Source organism: Oncorhynchus keta, chromosome 12, assembly GCF_023373465.1.
Source record: "Oncorhynchus keta strain PuntledgeMale-10-30-2019 chromosome 12, Oket_V2, whole genome shotgun sequence".
In the NCBI taxonomy this organism is placed as follows: Eukaryota; Metazoa; Chordata; class Actinopteri; order Salmoniformes; family Salmonidae; genus Oncorhynchus; species Oncorhynchus keta.
In genome coordinates this window covers 39,876,669-39,904,243 of record NC_068432.1, presented here as the reverse complement: position 1 = coordinate 39,904,243, position 27,575 = coordinate 39,876,669, and the positions used below count along the sequence as shown (strand labels likewise).

Sequence of the window (27,575 nt, the reverse complement as noted above, 5' to 3'; positions counted from 1 at the left end):
GATTTAGCCTCAGCCAGGGTTACCAGCCTGTTCATGCATTTAGCAGTGGTATATCTAATCTGTGCAAGAGAACATCCACAATTTAATTAGAAAATACAGTAATTTGGTTTTGACAGATATAGCATGAGGTGAAAGACTAAGTGAAAGCGACTTATATGTAGGGCTGGTGTTTCTTCCAGGATTTGACAATAAGATGCAACTGTGTAACTGTCTGCTTCTATTTGACTACTGTCTCCTACACTACATGATGTGACTTACAATGTAGGATCTTAATATTAGCCAATTTGCTACAGCAAGTTAATTGTCCTGCAGTAACAAGAAATGTGAATTATTATGTGGAATATAATTAATGGATATGTTTGTAGGTGTTGATACATTTTTCATTGGGGCATATTCAATTCTGAAATTTTGAAAGTGGAAATTAAAACTTTAGAACCTTTTTTAAAGCTAAAATACACTACAAGTTTGCAGCAACAAAAGAGTGATCAAATTAACATACTACATCTGTAAGGTCCATGTGCTAATGGATAATTCATTTTTCTTATTATCTTGTCAAGGCTTGTGCTTGTCAAGGCCAAACAAGGAAATTAATAATTGTAGTTGAAAACGGAAATCGGATATCAGCTTATTTTTTCGTTTATGGTGTCCAATTTCGGCATCGAGTAACAGAAAACAAATAACAACATTTATCCCATTTTTCATTTAATTCATAACTGGAAGTACACACCGCCTAATATAATATTAACAGTGCATAGCAGGTATTTGCTTAGTCTGGGTTGAGCTGCAGTGTCGGCAGCAGAGTGCTATAGGGACAAACAAAATCTGAATACAAGCTTTGGGTGGATAGGCAATGGCGAGAGAGCTTGGGGTTGTTTGGGAGGGAGTTTAGCCCCTCAGTGGTTCTTCCTGCTATTCTACCTTGGTTTCTCCCTCAGCCAGTGATAGATCTAAGGTTGCTTGAGAGGCTAAGAGTTGAGGAAGGAGTAGATTCAGTTGTAAGTGAACATTTAAGAACACAGTACAATGCTTTTTTAGATCCATCCAGATGGATCTAAGGACCCTAAAACAGGCATGACAGGTGCAGCTTTTGGTGTTCCTGAGTTTAAGGTGGCAGTGACAAAAAGAGCCACAGATCATTTATCTGTTTACACAATGGAGTTGTTGGCCATACTATTGGCTGCAGAGTAGGTGGAGGAGGTGAGGCCAGACAGAGTAGTCATCTGCTCTGACTCCTGTGCAGCATTGATGAGCTTAAATTAATTTGTGTCTCAGAGCAGACAGGATGTGTTGTATGAGGTTTTGCAGTGTTTGTATAGGGTGAAACAGGTCGTGGTATTTGTGATGTTCCTCTGGGTACCAGCTCATGTGGGAGTAGAGGGGAATGAGGAGGTGGATGTTATCACCAAGCAGGCTCTTAAACATCCCAGTGTTGAGATTGAATTGTCAATCAGTAAAGCAGAAGCCAAGGGGTTAATAAGAACAGTGGTTAAAAACAAATGGCAAAGAGTTGTGGAACCAGGGAGAGAAAGGGAAGTCACCTGATCCAGGAAAAGTTGGTGGCAGGGAGGTCCTCAGGTCGAAGGGAGGAAAGTGTAGTCACAAGGCTAAATAGTACATTGACATTTGTAGGGAAACATTAGACTGGGGGGTGTGATCATTGTCAGGAGGAGATGGAGACAGTTGAAAACAAGCATGCCAATAGGACGAACTCTACAACAACTGAACATAGTTGCTTGCACCACCTGGATAGCTAGCATTAGCCGGCTAACGTTACTGCTGACTGGTAGCAAGCTAGCAGGCTGGCTAGCTAGCCCTAACTGGCTACTGGCTATAGTCATGTTAGCTAGTAGTAGCTAGTGGAAGTAAGTTAGTCCCTCGACCAGCTACAAGATGAAGCTGCCCGGCCAGAGGTACCTGCTGCAGAAAGGTGAGATTTCTACAGTACTTTCTGTAGCTAATTTAGCTAGACAGTCTGTCCGGCTGGTGCTTATTGACTGAGTAGGCTAATAACGAACTGCAGTTATTGTGAATGGTTAACCATCTGGCCCTTTGCATAGCTATTTCTTACACATTCAATACAACTATATCCATTTAAGCTACAGTCAATGCTGATATTTTGTGTGTGTGGGTGGGGGGGTCAGAACGTGCCTGCAAAAGGACAGTCCGCATCTGAGCAGATCATCAACTTCATCCAGTTACATCAGCCAATACAGTAAGTTTACAATCGGGGTCTGCCCTGACAGTCCCGAAGAACGACGGAAAGGACTACATCTTCACCACGGCAAACCGATCCCTCTGTCCAGACCTTCAGTTCTGCTATCGGTAAGTTAGGGAAGGTGCCAAAGAAACTGGGTGATATTTTTAGAATTCAGGACAGTCTTGTGTTATGATGATTATCATAATTTCCTTTTGTATCGTGGTATGTTTTACAGTATTAGTAGTGAACTTGTGGACACATCATTGTGCTACTTTTACTTTTTGCACAGATTGTACCACAGTGTGTTCAGGCAGGCATATGGGGAACAGAATATGCCTGAGAGGCATGTTGAGGAGTATATTCTTAGGTGCTGGCGATATCTGGGCCAAGATAGAGAACCTCTTGTAGGAACACCTCGCGTGGCTATCTATTCCCCACTGATGAAGCGTGTCCATCAGGCCAGACACAGTGAGAACCTCTGTAAGAACACCTCGCGTGACTGTCTATTCCCCACTGATGAAGCGTGTCCATCAGGCCAGACACAGTGAGAACCTCTGTAAGAACACCTCGCGTGGCTGTCTATTCCCCACTGATGAAGCGTGTCCATCAGGCCAGACACAGTGAGAACCTCTGTAAGAACACCTCGCGTGGCTGTCTATTCCCACTGATGAAGCGTGTCCATCAGGTCCGACACAGTGAGAACCTCTGTAAGAACACCTCGTGTGGCTGTCTATTCCCCACTGATGAAGCGTGTCCATCAGGCCAGACACAGTGAGAACCTCTGTAAGAACACCTCGCGTGGCTGTCTATTCCCCACTGATGAAGCGTGTCCATCAGGCCAGACACAGTGAGAACCTCTGTAAGAACACCTCGCGTGGCTGTCTATTCCCCACTGATGAAGCGTGTCCATCAGGCCAGACACAGTGAGAACCTCTGTAAGAACACCTCGCGTGGCTATCTATTCCCCACTGATGAAGCGTGTCCATCAGGCCAGACACAGTGAGAACCTCTGTAAGAACACCTCGCGTGGCTGTCTATTCCCCACTGATGAAGCGTGTCCATCAGGCCAGACACAGTGAGAACCTCTGTAAGAACACCTCGCGTGGCTGTCTATTCCCCACTGATGAAGCGTGTCCATCAGGCCAGACACAGTGAGAACCTCTGTAAGAACACCTCGCGTGGCTGTCTATTCCCCACTGATGAAGCGTGTCCATCAGGCCAGACACAGTGAGAACCTCTGTAAGAACACCTCGCGTGGCTGTCTATTCCCCACTGATGAAGCGTGTCCATCAGGCCAGACACAGTGAGAACCTCTGTAAGAACACCTCGCGTGGCTGTCTATTCCCCACTGATGAAGCGTGTCCATCAGGCCAGACACAGTGAGAACCTCTGTAAGAACACCTCGTGTGGCTGTCTATTCCCCACTGATGAAGCGTGTCCATCAGGCCAGACACAGTGAGAACCTCTGTAAGAACACCTCGTGTGGCTGTCTATTCCCCACTGATGAAGCGTGTCCATCAGGCCAGACACAGTGAGAACCTCTGTAAGAACACCTCGCGTGGCTGTCTATTCCCCACTGATGAAGCGTGTCCATCAGGCCAGACACAGTGAGAACCTCTGTAAGAACACCTCGTGTGGCTGTCTATTCCCCACTGATGAAGCGTGTCCATCAGGCCAGACACAGTGAGAACCTCTGTAAGAACACCTCGTGTGGCTGTCTATTCCCCACTGATGAAGCGTGTCCATCAGGCCAGACACAGTGAGAACCTCTGTAAGAACACCTCGCGTGGCTGTCTATTCCCCACTGATGAAGCGTGTCCATCAGGCCAGACACAGTGAGAACCTCTGTAAGAACACCTCGCGTGACTGTCTATTCCCCACTGATGAAGCGTGTCCATCAGGCCAGACACAGTGAGAACCTCTGTAAGAACACCTCGCGTGGCTGTCTATTCCCCACTGATGAAGCGTGTCCATCAGGCCAGACACAGTGAGAACCTCTGTAAGAACACCTTGCGTGGCTGTCTATTCCCCACTGATGAAGCGTGTCCATCAGGCCAGACACAGTGAGAACCTCTGTAAGAACACCTCGCGTGGCTGTCTATTCCCCACTGATGAAGCGTGTCCATCAGGCCAGACACAGTGAGAACCTCTGTAAGAACACCTCGCGTGGCTGTCTATTCCCCACTGATGAAGCGTGTCCATCAGGCCAGACACAGTGAAAAGCTCTGCTTCATTGATTTCTCTGGGAACATGGAACAAGAGAACTGCAGAGGTTTACTTTTTTTCTTCTCTTACCCACATCTGTGCTGGCGGTCTCCCCCTTGGGGTTTCCTTATTCAATCTGAGGATGAGGCAACAGTCTTCAACTGTTGAAGGACATCCTTAGGGAGGATGCCTTTGCAGGGAGTGGTCAGGCTGATCCTCTCCTCATTACAGATGACTGCAAGGCAGAGAGGGGAGCATTAGGGAGGCCATTTCCAGGGTCCAAACTGCTCCTCTGCACCTTCCACCTACTCCAGGCAGTGTGGCTGTGGAGAGAGGCATAGACTTGAGAGACAGGCAGACCCTCTTCCCTGTCCCAAAGACATCATGTATGACAGGGAAGAGATAGTTGAGCCCCTCTATCAGCAGGCAGATCAAAACACATTTGTAGCCAGATTAGTGTAGTATAACAGTATAATGAGGTGCAGTCTATTAACTTATGGTTTATTCTCAGTAACTATTCAGTTTTAGTATTTTCTAATTTAAATTGACCCAGTCCTTGTTTGGGATATGTTGTTATTTGGGATACATTTTCCCTTTATAGTTTGTAACCAGTATGTGATAGTTCAAGTACATATTTTACTCTAATTACAGGTACAAGAAATTCACGACCTACTTCCATTGACTGTTCACTCGTCTAAAGTGTTGGGCATTCAGCTGCCAACCTGAGGGAGTGACACCAATAAGGCAGCATGTGGATCCTTAAGGGTTAACTCCTCCAGAGGACGAAAGTGTTAAATCTCCCTGCGCCTGAAGGCTTACTATGATGCATGGGTGACGGACATTGTCCTTGGCCGCTGGGAAATGTTCCAGCACTCACATTTTCTGGCACAGGATAGTAGCGTCAACCCATCTGACATTGAGCAGGTAAATAGTGATGAAATACAGGTTTGTAATACATTTTTTAAATATTATGTGGTCTTTTATTATTTGTTGTATCTTCTATTATAAGCTGTATATCTTCTCTCTCCTAATGTCTGTCAGGTGTGTGGAGAAGCAGTAGAGGGTGAAGGGCACCACACCAGGCCAGGCCTACACTGCGGACATGCATTTGTTCAGTAGGGCACACGGGAGCTCCATGCAGACACCAGGCTGCTGTGGTCCAGATATATGAATGCCTGTCCAGCAACTTCCTCCTGACAACATTGGAGATGAGGGATGAGTTGCTGAAGACAACAGGAGGTAAAATAGTGGCAATTTTATTGTTGTTTATGGTTACAATCATTTTCATGTGAATATTTGATGTACCGATGCAGAGTGCTGAAGTTGATTAAATATCTCTTACAGCAGTAAAACCTCTATTTACTGCAGCCACTGAGACAGCCCAGTCAGTCACTAGGGGGCGAGAACAGCCCAGTCAGTCACTCGGGGGCATATGAGGCGACAATACAGAATGTAATCTTATTTGATTTATTAATCTATTTAAGCGTTTCACAATGAAAACATGCAAATGGTTTGAAGAGTTTCATATCTCCATTTGAATAATTCGTCAGCGTCTGGACAATTTGGTGATGTCACACCCCAGCTGGTGACTGAAGTAGTAACAACGAGTGCTTTTTTTACTTTAGCATTACCACAGCTATGTTACTTATTTGCTTTATGAAAGAGTATTATAAGGTACAACATTTGTTTTATTTATTATTGAAATATATACAGCTACAGTTTAGGTGACGCAATGACTTCAACAAGAGGACCTTGCAAACGGTTCGTTAACAGATTAATCATCTAATCATCTCTACATATCTAGATTATAGACCAGGGTTCCCCAACTAGCAGCCCACAGTGATTTTATTTGGTCTCCCAAATATTCTGAGCAAAAAATATATACAATTATTTATTTTTTGTTTTTATGTTGTTGAACATAAAATACTATAAAAACACTAGCAAATCAGCTCGAAGTGATTTTAATTGAGGAAATATGTTCCAAATACTCCCACGCATATTAGAGATACAGTTCCTTCGGAAACTGTTCACACCCCTTGACCTTTTCCACATTTTGTTGTTACAGCCTGAATTTAAAATGGATTATATAGAGTTTTTTTTTGTCACTGGCCTACACACAATACCCCAGAATGTCAAAGTGGAAGTATGTTTTTCGAAATAATATAAATAATATATGCCATTTAGCTGACGCTTTTATCCAAAGCGACTTACAGTCATGTGTGCATACATTCTACGTATGGGTGGTCCCGGGAATCGAACCCACTACCCTGGCGTTACAAGCGCCATGCTCTACCAACTGAGCCACAGAAGGACCATGGTTAACATTTTAATAAAAAGCTGAAAAGTCTTGAGTTAATAACTTTTTGAATGAGTACCTCATCTTTAGACCCCACACTTACAATTATCTGTAAGCTCCCTCAGTCAAGCAGTGAATTTCAACCACAAAGACCAGGGAGGTTTTCCAATGCTTCACAAAGGACACCTGTTGGTAGATGAGTAAAAATTAAAACAGCTGATATTGAATATGTCTTTTTAGTATGGTGAAGTTATCAATTACACTTTGGATAGTGTATACATACACCCAGTCACTACAAAGGTACAGACGTCCTTCCTAACTCAGTTGCTGAAGAGGAAGGAAACCACTCAGGGATTTCACCAAGAGGCCAATGGTGAGTTTAAAACAGAGTTTAATGGCTGTGATAGGAGAACTGAGGATCGATCAACAACATTGTAGTTACTCCACAATACTGACCTAATTGACAGGGTGAAAAGACAGCCTGTACAGAATAAAAAATATTCCAAAACATGCATCAAGGCACTAAAGTAATAATGTAAAAAATGTGGGAAAGCAATTAACTTTTTGTCCTGAATACACATTGTTGTGTTTGGGGCAAATCCAATACAACACTTTACTGAGTACCACTCTACATATTTTCAAGAATAGTGGTGGCTAAATAATGTTATGGGTATGCTTGTAATTGGGACTGGGACTGGGGAGTTTTCCAGGATAAAAAAATAAGCACAGGTAAAATCCTAGTGGAAAACGTCTTCAGTCTGCTTTCCAGCAGACATTGGGAGATTAATTTACCTTTCAGCAGAACAATAACCTTAAACACACGGGAGTTGCTTGCCAAGAAGACTGTAAATGTTCCTGGGCAAATGTTGCACAATCCAGGTGTGGAAATCTTAAAAATTTACCCAGAAAGACTCACAGCTGTAATTGCTGCCAAAGGTGCTTCTACAAAGTATTGACTCAGTGGTGTGAATTATTGTCATTATGGGGTTGTCGTGGAAATTTCCTCTATTTACCAAATCATGGGAGCAAACCACACACACAAGTCAGAGTTAGTTATAAAGGTAATTTGCTAGCTAGCATTAAACTTAATTAATCAAAATCACTAGTTATAACTACACTTGGTTGATGACTAGATTTACTAGATTATCTAGCATGTCCTGCATTGCATATAATCGATGCGGTGCGCATTCGCTAAAAAGGACTGTCGTTGCTCCAACGTGTACTTAACCATAAAGACTAATACCTTTCTTAAAATCAATACACAGAGTTATATATTTTTAAACCTGCATATTTAGCTAAAAGAAATCCAGGTTAGCAGGCAATATTAACCAGGTGAAATTGTGTCACTTCTCTTGCGTTCATTGCACGCAGAGTCAGGGTATATGCAACAGTTTGGGCCGCCTGGCTCATTGCAAACTAATTTGCCAGAATATTATGTAATTATGACATAACATTGAAGGTTGTACAATGTAACAGGAATATTTAGACTTATGGATGCCACCTGTTAGATAAAATACCGAACGGTTCTGTATTTCACTGAAATAATAAATGTTTTGTTTTCGAGATGATAGTTTCCGGATTCGACCATATTAATGACCTAAGACTCGTATTTCTGTGTGTTATTATGTTATAATTAAGTCTATGATTTGATAGAGCAGTCTGAGCGATGGTAGGCACCAGCAGGCTCATAAGCATTCATTCAAACAGCACTTTTGTGCGTTTTGCCAGCAGCTCTGCTGTTTATGACTTCAAGCCTATCAACTCCAGAGATTAGGCTGGTGTAACGATGTGATGTGAAATGGCTAGCTAGTTAGCGGGGTGCGCGCCAATAGTGTTTCAAACGTTACTGGCTCTGAGACTTGGAGTAGTTGTTCCCCTTGCTCTGCATGGGTAACGCTGCTTCGAAGGTGGCTGTTGTCATTGTGTTCCTGGTTCGAGCCCAGGTAGGAGCGAGGAGAGTTACGGAATCTATACTGTTACACTGGCAATAGTAAAGTGCCTATAAGAACATCCAATAGTCAAAGGTATATGAAATACAAATGGTATAGTCCTATAATAACTACAACTTAAAACTTCTTACTTGGACTCACTCATATTGAAGACTCATGTTAAAAGGAACCACCAGCTTTCATATGTTCTCATGTTCTGAGCAAGGAACTTAAAACGTTAGCTTTCTTACATGGCATATATTGCACTTTTACTTTTGTCTCCAACACTTTGTTTTTGCATTATTTTAACCAAATTGAACATGTTTCATTATCTGAGGCTAAATTGATTTTATTGATGTATTATATTAAGTGTTAATTCAGTATTGTTGTAATTGTCATTATTACAAATACATTTTTAAAAATCGTCCGATTAATCGGTATCTGCTTTTTTTTGTCCTCCATTAATCGGTATCGGCTTTCAAAAGTCATCTGTCCAAATATTCTAGTTCAGAACCGTCCGAAGTAGTGATGCTAGTCGTGCGGGCGGGTGCAGGCTGCGACCACCCGGGTGGAGCAGTGGTTAAGAGCACCGTACTGCAGCGCCAGCTGTGCCACCAGAGACTCTGGGTTCGCGCCCAGCCTCTGTCGTAACCGGCCGAGACTGGGAGGTCAGTGGGGCGACGCACAATTGGCCTAGCATCGTGCGGGTTAGGGAGGGTTTGGCCGGTAGGGATATCCTTGTCTCATCGTGCACCAGTGACTCCTGTAGCGGGCCGGGCGGTTGCCAGGTGTATACTGTGTTTCCTCCGACACATTGGTGCGGCTGGCTTCCGGGTTGTATGCGCGCTGTGTTAAGAAGCAGTGCGGCTTGGTTGGGTTGTGTATCGGACCTTCGTCGTACGGGAGTTGTAGCGATGAGACAAGATAGTAGCTACTAAAACAATTGGATACCACGAAATTGGGGAGAAAAAGGGGTAAAATTCAACAAAATAAAAGCATGCATTTAGTTTTACTAGCAGTTGGAGGCCACGGAAGGAGAGTTGTATGTTGTGGACTCATTGAAGCTAGAGGTTTGTTTACACAGTGTCCAAAGATTTTATTGATGTATTATACAGAATGGTGTCGTCTGTGTAGAGGTGGATCAGAGAATCACCAGCAGCAAGAACGACATCATACAGAGAAGAGTCAGCCTGAGATTTGAACCCTGTGGCACCCCCATAGACTACCAGAGGTCCGGACAACAGGCCTGCTGATTTGACACACTGAACTCTGTCTGAGAAGTAGATGGTGAACCAGGCGAGGCGGTCATTTGAGAAACCAAGGCTGTTGAGTCTGCAAATAAGAATGCGATGATTGACAGAGTCGAAAGATTTGGCCAGGTCGATGAAGATGGCTGCACAGTACTGTCTTTTATCGATTGCAGTTTAGGACCTTGAGCGTGGCTGAGGTGCACCCATGACTAGCTAGGCCAAATCTCAAAGAACACCAAGACTCTGTGCATTTGTGGAGATCTGTGAGGATTTGATTGGTATAAGCAATATGGTGAAGCTTCAACTTTCAACCTATCAGAGGACAACAAGGTGGAAACATTATCATATTGATTGCACCTGTCAAGTTTATATGGTCTGGGGGTCCATTTGGGATTGTGCCTTAGTCTGAAACCAGTCTCTCCAATTGTGGACTCAGGTGCTCTCTATACTCCTACCTCTAAAACGTTGTGGTAGGTTTGATCACACACAGCTAAACGTTTGGTAAACCTTTCTACATAATATTACAGTTACATTTGTCATGTTAGGAGGCGGAAGGTGGCCTAGTGGTTAGCGCGTTGGGCCAGTAACCAAAGTTTCTAGTTTTAATCCTAGAGTTGACAAAGTGAAAAATCTGTCTGTGCCGCAAGGCACTTAACCCTAATTGGGTCTTTCTATAAATAAGGGGGCCGATGTGTGACATCAGGGTCAAAATGGTTTGATATACATTTTAAATATGATTTTTCTTGCAGTTTCATATGTGTAGTTAGGCACAATGAGACCATAACCACTTGGCATCAACAAAACATCTACATGTCATTCAAAGTGGCACAGGTAACATTGACACTGCATGTTTAATTGTCATGCATAGAAACCAAATCTATTTCTACTTTTCTCAATTTCCCTATCATTTATAGCCATGTTGAACCTTCCTGAAGAGAAGATAAACAGCATTTCAATATTTTTAATAGTTATAATAATACAATGGGTTCTGTCAAATCATTGACAAAAATAATCAATAGTGAAATTAATATAATCAGTAAACGCTTCAAGTATTGTGTGTGTTACACTGTATACCCTATTTTCACTTACAGTCCGTTCTCTGGCTTTATGACATCATTAGATCTCTGACACCACCATCATCAATACTCCTCCAGCACTGTGTGTGTGTGATGTCATCCATATTGTCTCTTGCATCTCTTTCTAAGTTCTGGTAAGGAAACAAAGAATCACATGAGGTTATTGAGATGTCATTTAATATCAAACATGATTTACGTTATGTAAGCATTGTGTTACTTACCATGCAGACGATGACGTTTTACCTCTCCATTACTCAACACACAATCGAGTGTCACTGACTCTAATCCCATGGATACAAGAATCCCAGAAGCAGCTGAGGTTTCTGGTTGCCACTACCCCGCCCTTGTCTGTTTTGATGCAAAGCAACTTCATGGTGCCAGGCGCTTGCTTCAGACTACGGTGACTTTGGTTTCTTTCAATGACCTCACTGGGTGTTGTGTAGCACTCTCGTGGGTCCAGTAAGCCCCCTGGGCCTCTTGCTGGTACCTGCAAGTGTAGTTCTTGGCAAAGTTCAGGATACCCAATACTGTGTGGTCTGGGAGGTTGGCTTTCACTTTTGCTAATTGGTTGTTCTGCCAGTCCTTGATAAACAATGCTTAATCAATAAGCATCTTCACAGATCCACACTTTCATACAAAATGTCACTTTTTTATGGTGTACTCTTGTTTCCATTTGTTACTTTTTGTCTGACAATCTATCTTTTCCACTCTACATCGGTGTCCTTTTTTTAGGAGGGGGACAATAATAATACTGCTGTATGGACACCACATTCCTTGCACTGATACACTTAGGATAGTAGGAGTCATTCCCTGTAGTTCTCACACATGACACTGCTGAATGCTTACACCCCTTTTATGGTTGATGAATGTCTGCTCACCAGATGTCCATTCGCTGTCTGTAATTTCAGTTTTGATATTTTCATTGTATTCGTAGAGGCAACCCACAAGTGTTGCACTTCTCTGTGGTTTAATGGTTCTTGGTCCAAATCTGTGAAATATAGCAGCTCCTATTGAGATACCATGGTTGGCTTTGAGACATTTTTAGTGCAGTGGAGGGGTCAAGAAAGCTGGTTGCCTTCCCAGACTTCTTGCTCACCTTTTTCTTATCTGGCATTTTGAAACTGCTTCATATCATTTTTCCACTGCTAAGGCTCTATGTCAATCTCTTGTTTTTTTTAAAGCTTACCTTTAAAAGTTTTCTACTGACCCCAAATCATTTTGCAAACTGTCTCTGTAGTTTGTATTTCAAGATCATATTCAGTGAACAAGCCAAAGCCTTTCTAGTTGGAGATTGTCTAAACTCTGACAGGCCATTGGCTACTGCTTCAACAACTGCCACTTCCAACTTCCCCTCTGGTTCTGATGTTTTTCTGACAGAAAATAGCTGCTTTGTCAATAAGGGTCCATGGTAGTAGTGACATACTGTGCTGCCTGTTTTGGAATACAGGCTTTAGCCCTTTTGAAGGGTCATCCTTCTGGCAGATGGACCCCGTACATCTTGCTTTGCTGTCTGCAAGGCTCTTTCAGAATGTTCAAGTTGCTTTTTCTGTTCCTCTAATTTATTCTCTAGTTCCTTGAGACGAATCCTCTCTGCCTCTAATTTCTCTTGTGCTTTCACCTGCTTTGCCTGTTCTTTGTTCTGACCATATTTTCCCTGTCTTTTTTATTTCTCTTTCATGCTCTTTTGACCTAGCTGCTCTCTGTTCACTTTTTTTAAAGTTGTCTTTGCATTCTTCTTTTTCTGCTATTCTGTGAAGTGTTTTCTTAACACATTTCTGGTTTCTCTTCCTCTCCTCGCTTTGCTCTCATCTCCCACATTCTCTGGGAAAGGCTTTTCTGCCTTCTCCCTTTCTTTGCATGAATGTTCCTCTTTTTTTAGGATACTATCAGCAAGAGACATCATGTCTGTTTTGTCCTTTGTTAAATATTCCACATTTTTTTAGGGTCTTTAATCTTCATGCTGGTTCTCCAACTTGGCTTTCTAGTTCCACTATTTATTTTCGGAGAGGATTGGACTCGTTCTTCTACCTTATTGCATCTTAATGTGTAGCATGTACAGCACTTTTTAAGGAGCCATTCTGCAACTTTTTGAGCTTTGAACCTGTAAAAATCTAAATAAAATTTGATTGTAAATACCACACACAATTAAATCAAATGCAATAAAAAGTGTATTTTAGAGCTGTTTAACTTCTGTCAGGCTATTTAAAATAATGTCATTGATTCATCATAAAGACCTATAGGGAAAACTGCAGATTTTAGAAAATGCTCTATTTCTTTTTTTCTCACAATTTTTTTTCTCTAAAAACTAGAACATTGGTTGTTCTATATCCACAACAATTCTTAAACCACATCAGTAAAACATTTATAAAAATAGGTGTAGTTCTCTTTTTATTCAACTGTGCACCTCAGTTCCCCTTTTAATTCAACTTCCCACCTCTCAATTAACCATTGTTTGGCTAGGTTGTTTCTGTAGGCTACTAGACATGTGATGGGAGAGTTTGCAAAACAAACGAATGCCCACCTGATTGATGTAAACCATCATATCAATCTGCTAGGTATGCTTTCTTTGCAGTCAACATTTTAATTGGGGAAGTTTTGGGGGAAAGCCTTAAGAAATGAATTATGATTGTGCATGGCACTCATGTTGTGCACGATGATGGCTCTATGTAACACACTCTGTTTTTCAAGCCAGTCATAAACAGTTACCACACATTATGTTTGTACATTTCCAAACAATAATAAGCCAAATTAAAAGCTAAAACCTCTAACAAAAATGTGGGTACTTGAATTAGTTCAATTGTATTTTCTCTAGTATTTTGATGCCAGTCTCAGCACACGTCGCTGTCTTTGACAGTTGGCATCAAATATTAATGGTGCATTACCGCCACCAGCTGGATGGGGTATTGAACGAGAAAATAAACATCCATTGTGGGAGAGAGGGAAAACAACATCATACAAAAAAGACATGTTAGCGAACACAATCCATCACACTTATTCAATCAGTCCATTCCAAAATACATCCCTACACAGGCTAAGGGGTCTGTGAGGGTGGAACATTCAGCAACAGGATTTCTTGCAAGGCCTCTGCTGTGAAATCATGAAGTCCCAAGAAACGTTCAGCTGCATTCACAGTTATTCTAATTTCTCTGCTTGTGCTGTACAGTTTCACAATTTGCAATGAATAATACAAGGTCCACCTTGTTAACATGCAACATTTCACAGTCCCTCGGTTGATTGGAAAAACCTTCACTGGTCGTGGTGGCTCTGCCAGTGGCGGTCGGTGCCGTTTTAAGATGAGGAAGGACTTTTTCCTTTTTAGCATGGCCTTATTTCTATTACAACTTATTGGATGACTGCCATTCATATTCCATTCACCCAGCTCAATGTAACATCAATATGTTTAGGGTACTACATGATACTCAAGTTTTCCCTAAACCTATTATGAGGTTGCTACCACCTATCCCACGAATGAACGTTTACAATTTAGATGCACAGGTTGACAAAATTGAGTAATTAAGGTGACAGACAGACAGTGACATATTATTAAATACTGCCTTGCACAATCTTGACTGCATCTTGCTGATCTAGGTTGTAATCTTAGTCCAACAGTTACAAACAAGAGTTCCTAGTGGACAAATTCAGGTATGTTTATCCCCGTTTCCTTCCGTTTGTTTCTGTTTAAGAAACATTTTTCAACAGAATCGTTGGAATGAATATACCCCTGATCACATGCAAACACAGAACTAGCAGCCACATACAAACAGAATGATCACTTTGCTTGTTGTGTGTGTATATATAATTCCTTTTCGCATCTACATGCTCGCTCACTTTTTTTCCCTATGTTTGTGGAGTTCAGTGCACAATACAACAATTGTCTGTGACCAGGCAAGACATTTTTTCATTGTCACCATATTACCTAACGTCATAGTCAACATGGTTATAGTAGCTAACGCGCTAGTCAACCCTCTACAATCATGCAATACAGTGTACAGCAAGCAGTTTAGTCAACTACTCACCACGTTTTATGCACTACAGTGCTATCTAGCTGTAGCTTACCATGATGCTACACCAGAGTGCTGTTGAGACTACTGTAGACCTTCATTGCAAAACAATGTTTTATCAATTTAAAATACATTTGAATATACTTACCAAAGTTTTTATCTTAAAATGATAACTTTTTATGTTTCACAATTTTTATTCTTCTGAAATTCACTGAGTAGTATGGTCCTCCCCTTCCTCCTATGAGGAGCCTCCACTCGGCTCTACTACCAACTAAGGGGCCTAGCCTGAGCCATAAACAGCCCCAGACTATTATTCCTCCTCCACCAAACTTTACAGTTGACATTATGCATTGGGGCAGGTAGCGTTCTCCTGACCGTCCGTCCGACTGCCAGATGGTGAAGCTTGATTCGTCATGGTGACGAGCTTTACAACACTCCAGCCGACACTTGGCATCGCGCATGGTGATCTTAGGCTTGTGTGCGGCTGCTCGGCTACTTGGTATTGGGTGTTATGACCGAGGATAGACTATTCAGCACTCTGCGGTCCCATTCTGTGAGGTTGTGTGGCCTACCACTTCGCGGCTGAGCTGTTGTTGCGCCTAGAGGTTTCCACTTCACAATAACAGCACTTACAGTTGACCGGGATGGCTCTAGCAGGGAGGAAATTTGACTAACTGTCTTGTTGAAAAGGTGGCATTTCATGACGGACACACGTTGAAGGTCACTGAGCTCTTCAGTAAGGCCATCCTGCTGCCAATGTTTGTCTATGGAGATTAATGGCTATGTACTCGATTTTATACACCTGTCAGCAACTGTGTGGATGAAATAGCCAAATCCACTAATTTGAAGGGGTGTCCACATAATTCTTGCGCCACCCCAGAAATAACCCCCTTGATAGGCACCATGCTTTGAAAATCCAAACAGTAAACATTCCACTCTAATATCTTTTTGTCTTAAAACATGCTTCTTCTCTGCGGCAGACACACAAATCTAAAGACCACTTCTTTTGACTCCACACTTTCCTCCAACACTCCCGATTTTCCTCGAGACATTAAACAGATTTTCAGGTAGCATTGGTCCAACATCTTCACCCCCCCCGACTCGACTAAAAACGAGTGTAGGGCTTACCTAGTTTCCACCACAACTTTACTTCTCATTTCCTTTCTTCGCCACGGTAACACATTCTCTCACTATGCTATTTTCATCGATAAGCACCTTCACGGCAAGTGCCTGCTTTTTCCCTGTCTTTTGACAGGCGTGCGCTTGGCTGAGGCTCTCTGTGGGGGGGAGACATGCAGCATCCTCATGCTTATCAAACTTTGTGGCTGTGTTAGCACAGCAGGCTCTGGGGCACAAAAGGAGAACATCATACCTGCAGTAATTGTATAGTACTTCATCTGTTCTCCTTTTTGTTTTGTCAACTTTTCTGCATTTTCTCTGAAGTGGGCTACTGGACTTTTGTTTCTTTTTCCACCATGGCTTAGTATTAGCACGCGAGATATCTGACGTCTATCTATTTTAGATTTTTCTCGCTATAGCTATTAGATTTTCCTCATTCTCCCTCAGCCTGGTGAATTGCATGCCTCCCCCTTGCTTTGGTAGCTAACTCAGCCTGCACTCTTTTACAAATAAGTTCCCATCGGATGGGCCCCAGCAATTAATCTGTAAGTCTCTGCTCTCTCTTTGCGTCATGTTTTAGTTGTGTTCTAGCTGGTTTCCAGTTGTTGGGCTCTGGCTTGCCGACCAAACCCGTGATGGTTGGCTAAGCTAATAGCATGTTGTCTAAATGGCTAACGGTAGCTGGCTGGATAACTTCATATAGCGATCATTCTTTGATAACTGGTTAATGGCATTATGTATTTTCAAAACTTTGGTTTACTTTAAGGTAGCTTTAAGTTAGCTGTTGATATTAACTGGCTGACTTATGCAGTGGTAATTTAACATTAGCAGGCTGGTAGGGCTAACGTTAGCAGGTCAGTAGGACTAATATTAGCAGGCTAGTTGCTAGCAACCTTGCAATTTGTTTGTAAATACATTCATAAAGTCTTTGCTTGTAAGTTGGCAGAAAATGTCATTAAAACCAGTAGTCATGAGTGCAGACAATTTGGTTTAATTTTAAGTTATACATTTTGAAGTTATTTCTGTTTACATTCTAGGGAATTGTCTGGCTTGCCGGGTCCACCATATTACATTACACACAGGCAAAACATTTTCTGACATGACTTTGGCATTCTCATTGGTTTGATGTAGCTAGTAACTTAAAAGTTGAAAAGTGAGAACTTTAACTAGCTAGCTAACTAATGATTTGCCTCAACACTTAGCTATATATTTGGGGTGAATAAGTTGCTGTACCAATAACATGCTGTCAATATGCTAGTGTAACTATTCAGAAGCATGTTAGTTAGCACAACAATATGAGCGGACTTGACATCAAAGCAAAACTTCACTTTTGCAGATGGATACCCTTTTACTACCTGTGGTGTGGGAAAAGGATACATCAACACCCTGAAGAGATGTTTGTGGTGTACTCACTCATAACATGTTTTTGAGTGATTAATGAGTAGCATCTTCAAGGTTGATAAGGTAAGCAAATGCATGTATTATTCTCGTAAATGTAGTCTATATATGAATTTGTAACAATTGGATCTTTCATTGCTTTAAACTAGTAACTAGCTCATCCTGATCATGTGTTGTTCCTTTCTTTCTAGAAGCAATCAGTTACAAGTCAAAAAGACAGATTGAGGCCTTCAATCGAACTGAGGTCAGAGAAATATGTGTGCACCGGGTCAAGGCTTCTTGCATGCATAACTTTTAGATTAACTTTTAGCAAGTTCTTTAATTCATTTTGGAAAAATAATATGAATTGCCATATTTCTTCTGCCCAAGCCTCGTACACCTTAGTCAGGAAGAAGAGAATACTAGTTGACAACTGGCTCTTAATGATTAAGTCTAGATTGAAGATCATAATTAGTTGATTAGTTTGAATCAATTGTGTTGATTGTGTTGGCTTGGCTGTAGAAAAATATTGTATGTGGCTCTCTAAGACAGGGGGCACCAATGTTTTGTGGGAGGGTGCGGGACCTTCCCTGATTTGAGGGAACAATATTATTTTTTACAAATTACGTTTTGGTTATACCGATTTTTAAAACAATGCATAAATGCGCTATGCTTTAGGCTAAAAACAGGTGGTTAAATGCCTGAGGAAGATGTGACTCTGCACATGGGAATATCTTTGGTATGTCTCTGACATTCAGAAGCTGAGGTAAGACCTTCTGAAGTCGAGGAGTCAAAGAAATTATACTTATACAATGTGTGACTGTCACTATCAATTGTTCGATTGATCTGTATTAAAAATGGTGCCGGAAAAGAAGGCAGACGTTTTACGTGTCCCCAACCGATTTTTATTTATTATTATTTTTTTTCATTTGCGTTGTTTGTAACTTACTTTTTAAACTTATTTTGTATGTAATATTACCGCTACCATCTCTTATGACCGAAAATAACTTCTGGACATCAGGACTGCGATTACTCACCACGGACTGGCAGAATCCTTTTTTTCCTTTTAATGAGTCTGATGAGGCCGACTCGAATGATGTACTGCTTTCTCGGGAACAGGCCCAGATCCCGGTGATTTGCATGAAGAGGAGAAAGAGAGAGGGGCCAGAGGGCAGGCGGCCTTCTGAGAATTTATAGGTGATCGAATAAACCCCCACTTCCTTCCATTCTATAGCAAACGTGCAATCTTTGAAGAATAAAATCGATGACCTACGCGGGAAGATTAAACTACCAACAGGGACATATCTTATGCTTCACAGAGTTTTGGCTGAACGATGACACTATCAACATACAGCTGGCTGGTTTAACACTGTCTAGAACAGCAGTATCTGGTAAGCCAAGAGGCGGCGGACAATGTATTTTTGTAAATAACAGCTGGTGCACAATATCTAAGTAAGTCTCGAGCTATTGCTCGCCTTAGGTAGTGTGGTTTATAGCTTATGAGATACTCTATCTACCTAGAGTTTCAATATGTATTTTTCGTAGCTGTTTACATACCACTAAGACAGTGTTGCATGAGCTGTATTCTTCCATAAGCAAACAAGAACAAGGCCCTCCTAGTAGCTGGGGACTTTAATGCCGGGAAACTTAAATCCGTTTTACCACATTTCTATCGGCATGTTAAATGTGCAACCAGAGAGAGGGGGGGAAACTCTGGACCACCTTTACTCCACACACAGAGACGCATACTCCCTTGCCCTCCATTTGGCAAATCTGACCATAATTATATCCTCCTAATTTCTGCTTACAAGCAAAAATTAAAGCAGGAAGCACCAGTGACAAGATCAATAAAAAAGTGGTCAGAGGAAGCAGATGCTAAACTACAGAAATGTTTTGCTAGCACAGACTGGATTCTTCTGATGGGATTGAGGAGTACACCACATCAGTCATTGGCTGTAGAAGCCAATGACGTCATCCCCACAGTGACCGTACGTACATACCCCAACCAGAAGCCATGGATTACAGGCAACATCCACACTGATCTAAAGGCTAGAGCTGCCGCTTTGAAGGAGCGGGACTCTAACCCAGAAGCTTATAAGAAATCCTGCTATGCCCTTTGATGAACCAGGACTAAGATTGAATTGTACTACACCGGCTCTGACGCTCGTTGGATGTGGCAGGGCTTGCAAACCATGACAGACTACAAAGGGAAGCACAGCCGAGAGCTGCCCAGTGACACAAGCCTACCAGATGAGCTAAACTACTTCTATGCTCGCTTCAAGGCAAATAACACTGAAACATGCATGAGAGCACCAGCTGTTCCGGAAGACTGTGTGATGACACTCTACAACCGTTGTGAGACCTAGCAAGTGTCTTCACTGACATTTTCAACCTCTCCATGTCCGAGTCTGTAATATCAACATGTTTTAAGCAGACCACCATAATGCCTGTGCCCAAAATTACTAAGATAACCAGCCTAAATGACGACCGACCCGTAGCATTCACGTCTGTAGCCGTGAAGTGCTTTGAAAGGCTGATCATGGCTCACAGCAACACCATTATCCCAGAAATCTTAGACCCTCCCCAATGTGCATACTGTCCCAACAGATCCACAGATGAAGTGATCTCTATTGCACTCCACACTGCCCTTCTCCACCTGGACAAAAAGAACACCAATGTGAGAATTCTATTCATTGACTAGAGCTCGGTGTTCAACACCATAGTGCCCTCAAAGCTCATCAATAATCTAAGGACCCTGGGACTAAACACCTCCCTTTGCAACTGGATCCTGGACTTCCTGATGGGCCACCCCAGGTGGTAAGGGTAGGCAACAATACATCTGCCACACTGCTTCTCAACACAGGGTGCTCAGACCGAGTGCACGCCCCCATTCTCATTGACAGGGCTGCAGTGGAGCAGGTTGAGATCTTCAAGTTCCTTGGTGTCCACATCACCAACAAGCTATCATGGTCCAAGCACATCAAGACAGTCATGAAGAGGGCACGACAACCTATTCCCCCTTAGTAGACTGAAAAGATTTGGCATGGGTCCTCAGATCCTCAAAAGGTTCTACAGCTGCACCATCGAGAGCATGGTTGCATCACTGCCTGGTATGGCAACTGCTCAGCCTTCGACCGCAAGGCACTACTGAGGGTAGTGCGAACGACCCAGTACATCACTGGGGCCAAGCTTCCTGCCATCCAGGACCTCTATACCAGGCGGTGTCAAGAGGAAGGCCCTAAATATGGTCAGACTCCAGCCACCCTAGTCATAGACTGTTCTCTCTGCTACTGCACGGCAAGCACTGCCGGAGCACCAAGTCTAGGTCCAAGAGGCTTCTCAACAGCTTCTACCACTAAGCCATAAGACTCCCGAACATCTAATTAAATGGCTACACAGACCATTTCCATTGCCCCGCCTCTCCTCTTTTACACCGCTGCTACTCTGTTGTTCTCTATGCTTCGTCGCTTTAATAACTTTACCTACATGTACATATTACCTCAACTAACTGGTGCCGCACATTGACTCTGTACTGGTACCACCCTGTATGTAGTCTCGCTATTGTTATTTTACTGCTGCTCTTTAATTACTTGTTACTTTTATTTCTTATTCTTATCTGTAAGTTTTGTACTGCATTGTTGGTTAGGGGCTCGTAAGTAAGCGTTTCACACCTGTTGTATTCGGCGCATGTGACTAATAAAATGTAGATTTTTATTCACTTTATGTTAGAAAATATGTATAATTAAATTGAGATTTCATATAAATTATCATAAAAAAAATTGGTAGTGGAATAACATTTCATATGGGGAGATTGTGTGTAGATTCTTTCTTTATTATTGTTATTATTAAATGGAATTGCAGGAAATGGGTGTCAAAACATGACATTTTTCAAACGTTAAAAGGGGGAGAGGGGGGTTGGGGAATCCCTGCTCTCGGAATAGTTTGCTATACATTCACTTGAAGTTAGGCCTACTAAATCTATGTCCCAGTTTATGCTAGCTACATTTGTTTTTATATATTTATAACTGGCAGATACATTGTTTCCTTGCTGAAAAATACTGTATATACAGTTGAAGTCAAGAGGTTTACATACACTTAGGTTGGAGTCATTAAAACTCGTTTTTCAACCACTCCATTAATTTCTTGTTAACAAACTATAGTTTTGGAAAGTTGGTTCTTGTGCATGACACAAGTCATTTTTCCAACAATTGTTTACAGACCTATTATTTCACTTATAATGATGTCAAGGCTCTAGAAGCTTCTGATAGGCTAATTGACATTTGAGCCAATTGGAGGTGTACCTGTGGATGAATTTCAAGTGCCTCCTCTGTTGACATCATGGGAAAATCAAAAGAAATCAGCCAAGAGTTCAGAAAAAAATTGTAGACCTCCACAAGTCTGGTTCATCCTTGGGAGAAATTTCCAAACGCCTGAAGGTACCACGTTCATCAGTACAAACAATAGTACTCAAGTATAAACACCATGGGACCACGCAGCCGTCATACCGCTCAGGAAGGAGATGCTTTCTGTCTCCTAGAGATGAACGTACATTGTTGCAAAAAGTGCAAATCAATCCCAGAACAACATCAAAGGACCTTGTGAAGATGCTGGAGGAAACGGGTACAAAAGTATCTATATACACAGTCAAACAAGTCCGAAATCGACAACCTGAAAGGCCTCTCAGCAAGGAAGATGCCACTGCTCCAAAACTGCCATAAAAACGCCAGACTACGGTTAGCACATGGGGACAAAGATCGTACTTTTTAGAGAAATGTTCTCTGGTCTGATGAAACAAAATAGAACTGTTTGGCCATAATGACCATCGTTATGTTTGAAGGAAAAGGGGGAGGCTTACCTGAAACGTTTGACCCAAGTTAGACAATTTAAAGGCATTGCTACCAAATACTAATTGAGTGTATGTAAACTTCTGACCCACTGGGAATGTGATGAAAGAAATTAAAGCTGAAATAAATCACTCTACTATTTTTCTGACATTTCATATTCTTAAAATTCAGTGGTGATCCTAACTGACCTAAAACAGCGAATCTTTACTAGGATTAAATGTCAGGAATTGTGAAAAACTGAGTTTAAATGTATTTGGCTAAGGTGTATGTAAACTTCTGTCTTCAACTGTATAATGCCAGTTTCAGTGAGAAGCATAGCAACATCAAGGTAACATTAACAGCTGACCCCATTTTTCCAAAGCCAAACCCGACCATTAGCCACTGACTACCTTTTTTTAAGATGCCAAAATAGAAAATGCTTTCAGTAACCATAATGTTGTTTTTGTTTTCTGATTGTTTCAGTGCATGTATTCAAATCTTTGGACGACGTACTTCCACAGGGCTGCCATCTACAAAGTTCACTCAAAAAGGCTATAGTTCTGAACCAAGTTAGATTTTTAGTTTTAATTCACATTCTGATCTCTTTTAAGCTTCACTTGGTTAATGGCTAATTGCTCAGTTATGACTTGGCTCATGTAAATTCTGTAGTTTCCCCTCTAAACATCCTAAGGTCAACATCCTCATAGTGTTCACATATTTCTCATGTAAATGTTGTTGCTACATAAAAATATTAAATAAACAATTTATTTGGGAAATATTCAGTCTGTGCTTTTTTCTTCATTAGCATGCTGATGATTTGAAGTGTTGGATTTATTTTGTTCTGTTAAGACATTGAATGTTGTTTAGTACATTTTGTATGTTTAGTTTTCGGTGAGAAGCAAGATAATTCCAATTTATATATGAATTGGTTCGTGTAGATATGGCATTTCAATGTTAAAACACAAAGTAACAAAAAAAAAACTAACATTAGCATATTCATAAGGAGTTTACAGCAAATTTGCACAATTTCCCAGGATTGTTTGCCAGATGTTCACAAGTCGCTGCAAGTTTGCCCAACGACTCCTTTGTATGTGAAAATATGAGCTTGCCGCTGTCTGTTTCTACAGGTTATTACTATGACGTGTAACTGTATACAGTGTCTTCAGAAAGTACTCGCACCCCTTGACTTTTTCCACATTTTGTTGTTACAACCTGAATTTAAATTGAAAAACAAGTGTCACTGGCCAACACATAATACCTCATAATGACAAAGTGGAATAATTTAACAAATTCATAAAAAGTGAGCAAGCCTAAATTAGTTCAGGAGTAAAAATGTAACAAGTCACAGAATAAGTTGCATGGACTCACTGTGTGTGCAATAATAGGGTTTAACATGATTTTTCATTGACTATCATCTCTGTACACCACTCATGCAATTATATGTAAGGTCCCTCAGTCGAGATGGGTGACAATACAAAAAGCAGACATTAAATATCCATTTGAGCATGGTGAAGTTATTAATTACACTTTGGATGGTGTATCAATACACCTTCTCACTACAAAGATACAGGCATAGTTCCTAACTCAGTTGCCGGAGAGAAAGGATACCACTCAGGGATTTCACCATGAGGCCAATGGTGACTTTAACCCCTCTGGGATATGTGGGACTGTAGCGTCCCACCTCGCCAACAGCCAGTGACAGCCAGTGCAGGGCGCCAAATTCAAAACAACAAAAATCTAATAAATTCCTCAAGCATACAAGTATTTTACACCATTTTAGAGATCAAATTCTCGTTAATCCAGCCACAGTGTCTGATAAAAAAATAAAAAAATGCTTTACAGCGAAAGCACCACGATTATGTTAGGTCACCACCAACTCACAGAAAAACACAGCCATTTTTCCAGCCAAAGAGAGGAGTTACAAAAAGCACAAATAGAGATAAAATTAGTCACTAACCTTTGATGATCTGCATCAGATAACACTCATGCTACACAATACATGTATGTTTTGTTCGATAAAGTGCATATTTATATAAAAAAAAATCTCATTTTACATTGGCGCGTTACGTTCAGTAGTTCTAAAACATGCGGTGATTGTGCAGAGAGCCACATCTATTTACAGAAATACTCATTATAAATGTTGAGGAAAATACAGGTGTTATACATGGAATTAGAGATATACTTCTGTTTAATGCAACTGCTGTGTCAGATTAAGGAAAATGGAAAAAGCAAACCATGCAATAATCTGAGTACAGCTTTCAGACAACAAAGCAGCCAAAAAGGTATCCGCCATATTGTGTTGTCAACATTAGTCGGAAATAGCATTGTAAATATTCACATAACTTTTTCTTCCTTTTTTGGGGGGGAATTTTACCCCCTTTTCTCCCCAATTTCAATGTATCCAATTGTAGTTACTATCTTGTCTCATCGCTACAACTTCCGTACGGGCTCGGGAGAGACGAAGGTCGAAAGCCATGCGTCCTCCGAAACATTACATTACATTTACATTTAAGTCATTTAGCAGACGCTCTTATCCAGAGCGACTTACAAATTGGTGCATTCACCTTATGACATCCAGTAGAATAGTCACTTTACAATAGTGCATCTAAATCTTAAGGGGGGTGAGAAGGATTACTTATCCTATCCTAGGTATTCCTTAAAGAGGTGGGGTTTCAGGTGTCTCCGGAAGGTGGTGATTGACTCCGCTGTCCTGGCGTCGTGAGGGAGTTTGTTCCACCATTGGGGGCCAGAGCAGCGAACAGTTTTGACTGGGCTGAGCGGGAACTGTACTTCCTCAGTGGTAGGGAGGCGAGCAGGCCAGAGGTGGATGAACGCAGTGCCCTTGTTTGGGTGTAGGGCCTGATCAGAGCCTGGAGGTACTGAGGTGCTGTTCCCCTCACAGCTCCGTAGGCAAGCACCATGGTCTTGTAGCAGATGCGAGCTTCAACTGGAAGCCAGTGGAGAGAGCGGAGGAGCGGGGTGACGTGAGAGAACTTGGGAAGGTTGAACACCAGACGGGCTGCAGCGTTCTGGATGAGTTGTAGGGGTTTAATGGCACAGGCAGGGAGCCTAGCCAACAGCGAGTTGCAGTAGTCCAGACGGGAGATGACAAGTGCCTGGATTAGGACCTGCGCCGCTTCCTGTGTGAGGCAGGGTCGTACTCTGCGGATGTTGTAGAGCATGAACCTACAGGAACGGGCCACCGCCTTGATGTTAGTTGAGAACGACAGGGTGTTGTCCAGGATCACGCCAAGGTTCTTAGCGCTCTGGGAGGAGGACACAATGGAGTTGTCAACCGTGATGGCGAGATCATGGAACGGGCAGTCCTTCCCGGGAGGAAGAGCAGCTCCGTCTTGCCGAGGTTCAGCTTGAGGTGGTGATCCGTCATCCACACTGATATGTCTGCCAGACATGCAGAGATGCGATTCGCCACCTGGTCATCAGAAGGGGGAAAGGAGAAGATTAATTGTGTGTCGTCTGCATAGCAATGATAGGAGAGACCATGTGAGGTTATGACAGAGCCAAGTGACTTGGTGTATAGCGAGAATAGGAGAGGGCCTAGAACAGAGCCCTGGGGGACACCAGTGGTGAGAGCGCGTGGTGAGGAGACAGATTCTCGCCACGCCACCTGGTAGGAGCGACCTGTCAGGTAGGACGCAATCCAAGCGTGGGCCGCGCCAGAGATGCCCAACTCGGAGAGGGTGGAGAGGAGGATCTGATGGTTCACAGTATCGAAGGCAGCCGATAGGTCTAGAAGGATCAAATCAAATCAAATCAAATTTTATTTGTCACATACACATGGTTAGCAGATGTTAAATGCGAGTGTAGCGAAATGCTTGTGCTTCTAGTTCCGACAATGCAGTGATAACCAACCCAACCAAGTCGCACTGCTTAACACAGCACACATCCAACCCGGAAGCCAGCCGCACCAATGTGTCGGAGGAAACGCCGTGCACCTGGTGACCTGGTTAGCGTGCACTGCGCCCGGCCCGCCACAGGAGTCACTAGTGCGCGATGAGACAAGATATCCCTGCCGGCCAAACCCTTCCTCACCCGGACGACGCTAGGCCAATTGTGCGTCGCCCCACGGACCTCCCGGTCGCGGTCGGCTGCGACAGATATTCACTTACCTTTGTTGATCTTCATCAGAATGCACTCCCAGGAATCCCAGTTCCACGATAAATGTTTGATTTGTTCGATAATGTCCATTTATGTCCAAATAGCTTCTTTTGTTATCGCGTTTGGTAAACAAATCCAAACACGCATTCAGGTCCAGCTGAACGTCGGACGAAAAGTTCAAGAAGTTATATTACAGCCCGTAGAAACTTGTCTAACTAAGTATAGAATAAATCTTTAGGATGTTATCATAAATGTTCAATAATGTTCCAACCGGAGAATTCCTATGTCTGTAGAAAAGCAATGGAACGAGAGCCAACACTCGTGACCGCGCATCAGACTGTGGCACTCTGCCAGACACCTGGCTCAATCAGCTCTCATTCGCCCCCACTTCACAGTAGAAGCCTGAAACAACGTTCTAAAGACTTGACATCTAGTGGAAGCCTTAGGAAGTGCAATATGACCCAATTTACACTGTATATTGGAATGGCAAAGAGTTGAAAAACTACAAACCTTAGATATCCCGATTTCTGGTTGGATTTTTCTTAGGTTTTTGCCTGCCATATGAGTTCTTTATACTCACAGACATCATTCAAACAGTTTTAGAAACTTCAGAGTTTTCTATCCAATACTATTAACCTCTATCGTCGAGCAATCCCGTATCCGGGAGCGTAATCATAGCCTCAAGCTCATTACCATAACGCAACGTTAACTATTCATGAAAATCGCAAATGAAATGAAATATATTGGCTCACAAGCTTAGCCTTTTGTTAACAACACTGTCATCTCAGATTTTCAAAATATGCTTTTCAACCATAGCTACACAAGCATTTGTGTAAGAGTATTGATAGCTAGCATAGCATTAAGCCTAGCATTCAGCAGGCAACATTTTCACAAAAACAAGAAAAGCATTCAAATAAAATCATTTACTTTTGAAGAACTTCGGATGTTTTCAATGAGGAGACTCAGTTAGATAGCAAATGTTCAGTTTTTCCAAAAAGATTACTTGTGTAGGAGAAATCGCTCCGTTTTGTTCATCACGTTTAGCTAAGAAAAAAATCAGAAAATGCAGTCTACAACGCCAAACTTTTTACCAAATTAACTCCATAATATCGACAGAAACATGCAAACGTTGTTTAGAATCAAGCCTCAAGGTGTTTTTCACATATCTATTCGATGATAAATAA

General features: G+C 42.1%; 1 protein-coding gene and 1 long non-coding RNA gene across 16 annotated transcripts in view; one reads left to right on the top strand and one right to left on the bottom strand.

The window, feature by feature from the left end:
• The window catches only part of mat2al (methionine adenosyltransferase II, alpha-like), a 43,769-nt gene that overhangs the window by 3,919 nt on the left and 12,275 nt on the right, over positions 1-27,575 (top strand). Inside the window, exons 1-4 of one of the 4 annotated variants that reach the window (XM_052458306.1) lie at positions 15-1,927; positions 2,142-2,322; positions 5,054-5,326; positions 5,444-5,641. The exons of 2 other annotated variants lie outside the window; for them this stretch is intronic. In XM_052458306.1, the coding sequence (XP_052314266.1) occupies positions 5,611-5,641 (31 nt within the window). In that variant the 5' untranslated portion in view covers positions 15-1,927; positions 2,142-2,322; positions 5,054-5,326; positions 5,444-5,610. Of the gene's footprint in view, positions 1-14; positions 1,928-2,141; positions 2,323-4,308; positions 5,327-5,443; positions 5,642-27,575 lie in introns of those variants that run through there. One more of the 4 variants, XM_052458307.1, reaches the window with a different exon arrangement.
• LOC127906368 (uncharacterized) lies at positions 2,624-4,506 on the bottom strand. Of its 12 annotated transcripts, none has more exons than XR_008061049.1 (7): positions 4,283-4,408; positions 4,131-4,206; positions 3,979-4,054; positions 3,675-3,826; positions 3,219-3,446; positions 2,915-3,142; positions 2,624-2,687 (listed from the first exon to the last, which is right to left on the bottom strand). It is a non-coding gene; the product is annotated as an uncharacterized LOC127906368 (long non-coding RNA). The 12 variants fall into 12 exon arrangements; XR_008061052.1 differs by lacking the exon at positions 2,624-2,687 and adding an exon at positions 2,699-2,839 and having other exon boundaries at positions 4,131-4,282; positions 4,359-4,506; XR_008061046.1 differs by lacking the exon at positions 2,624-2,687 and adding an exon at positions 2,699-2,839.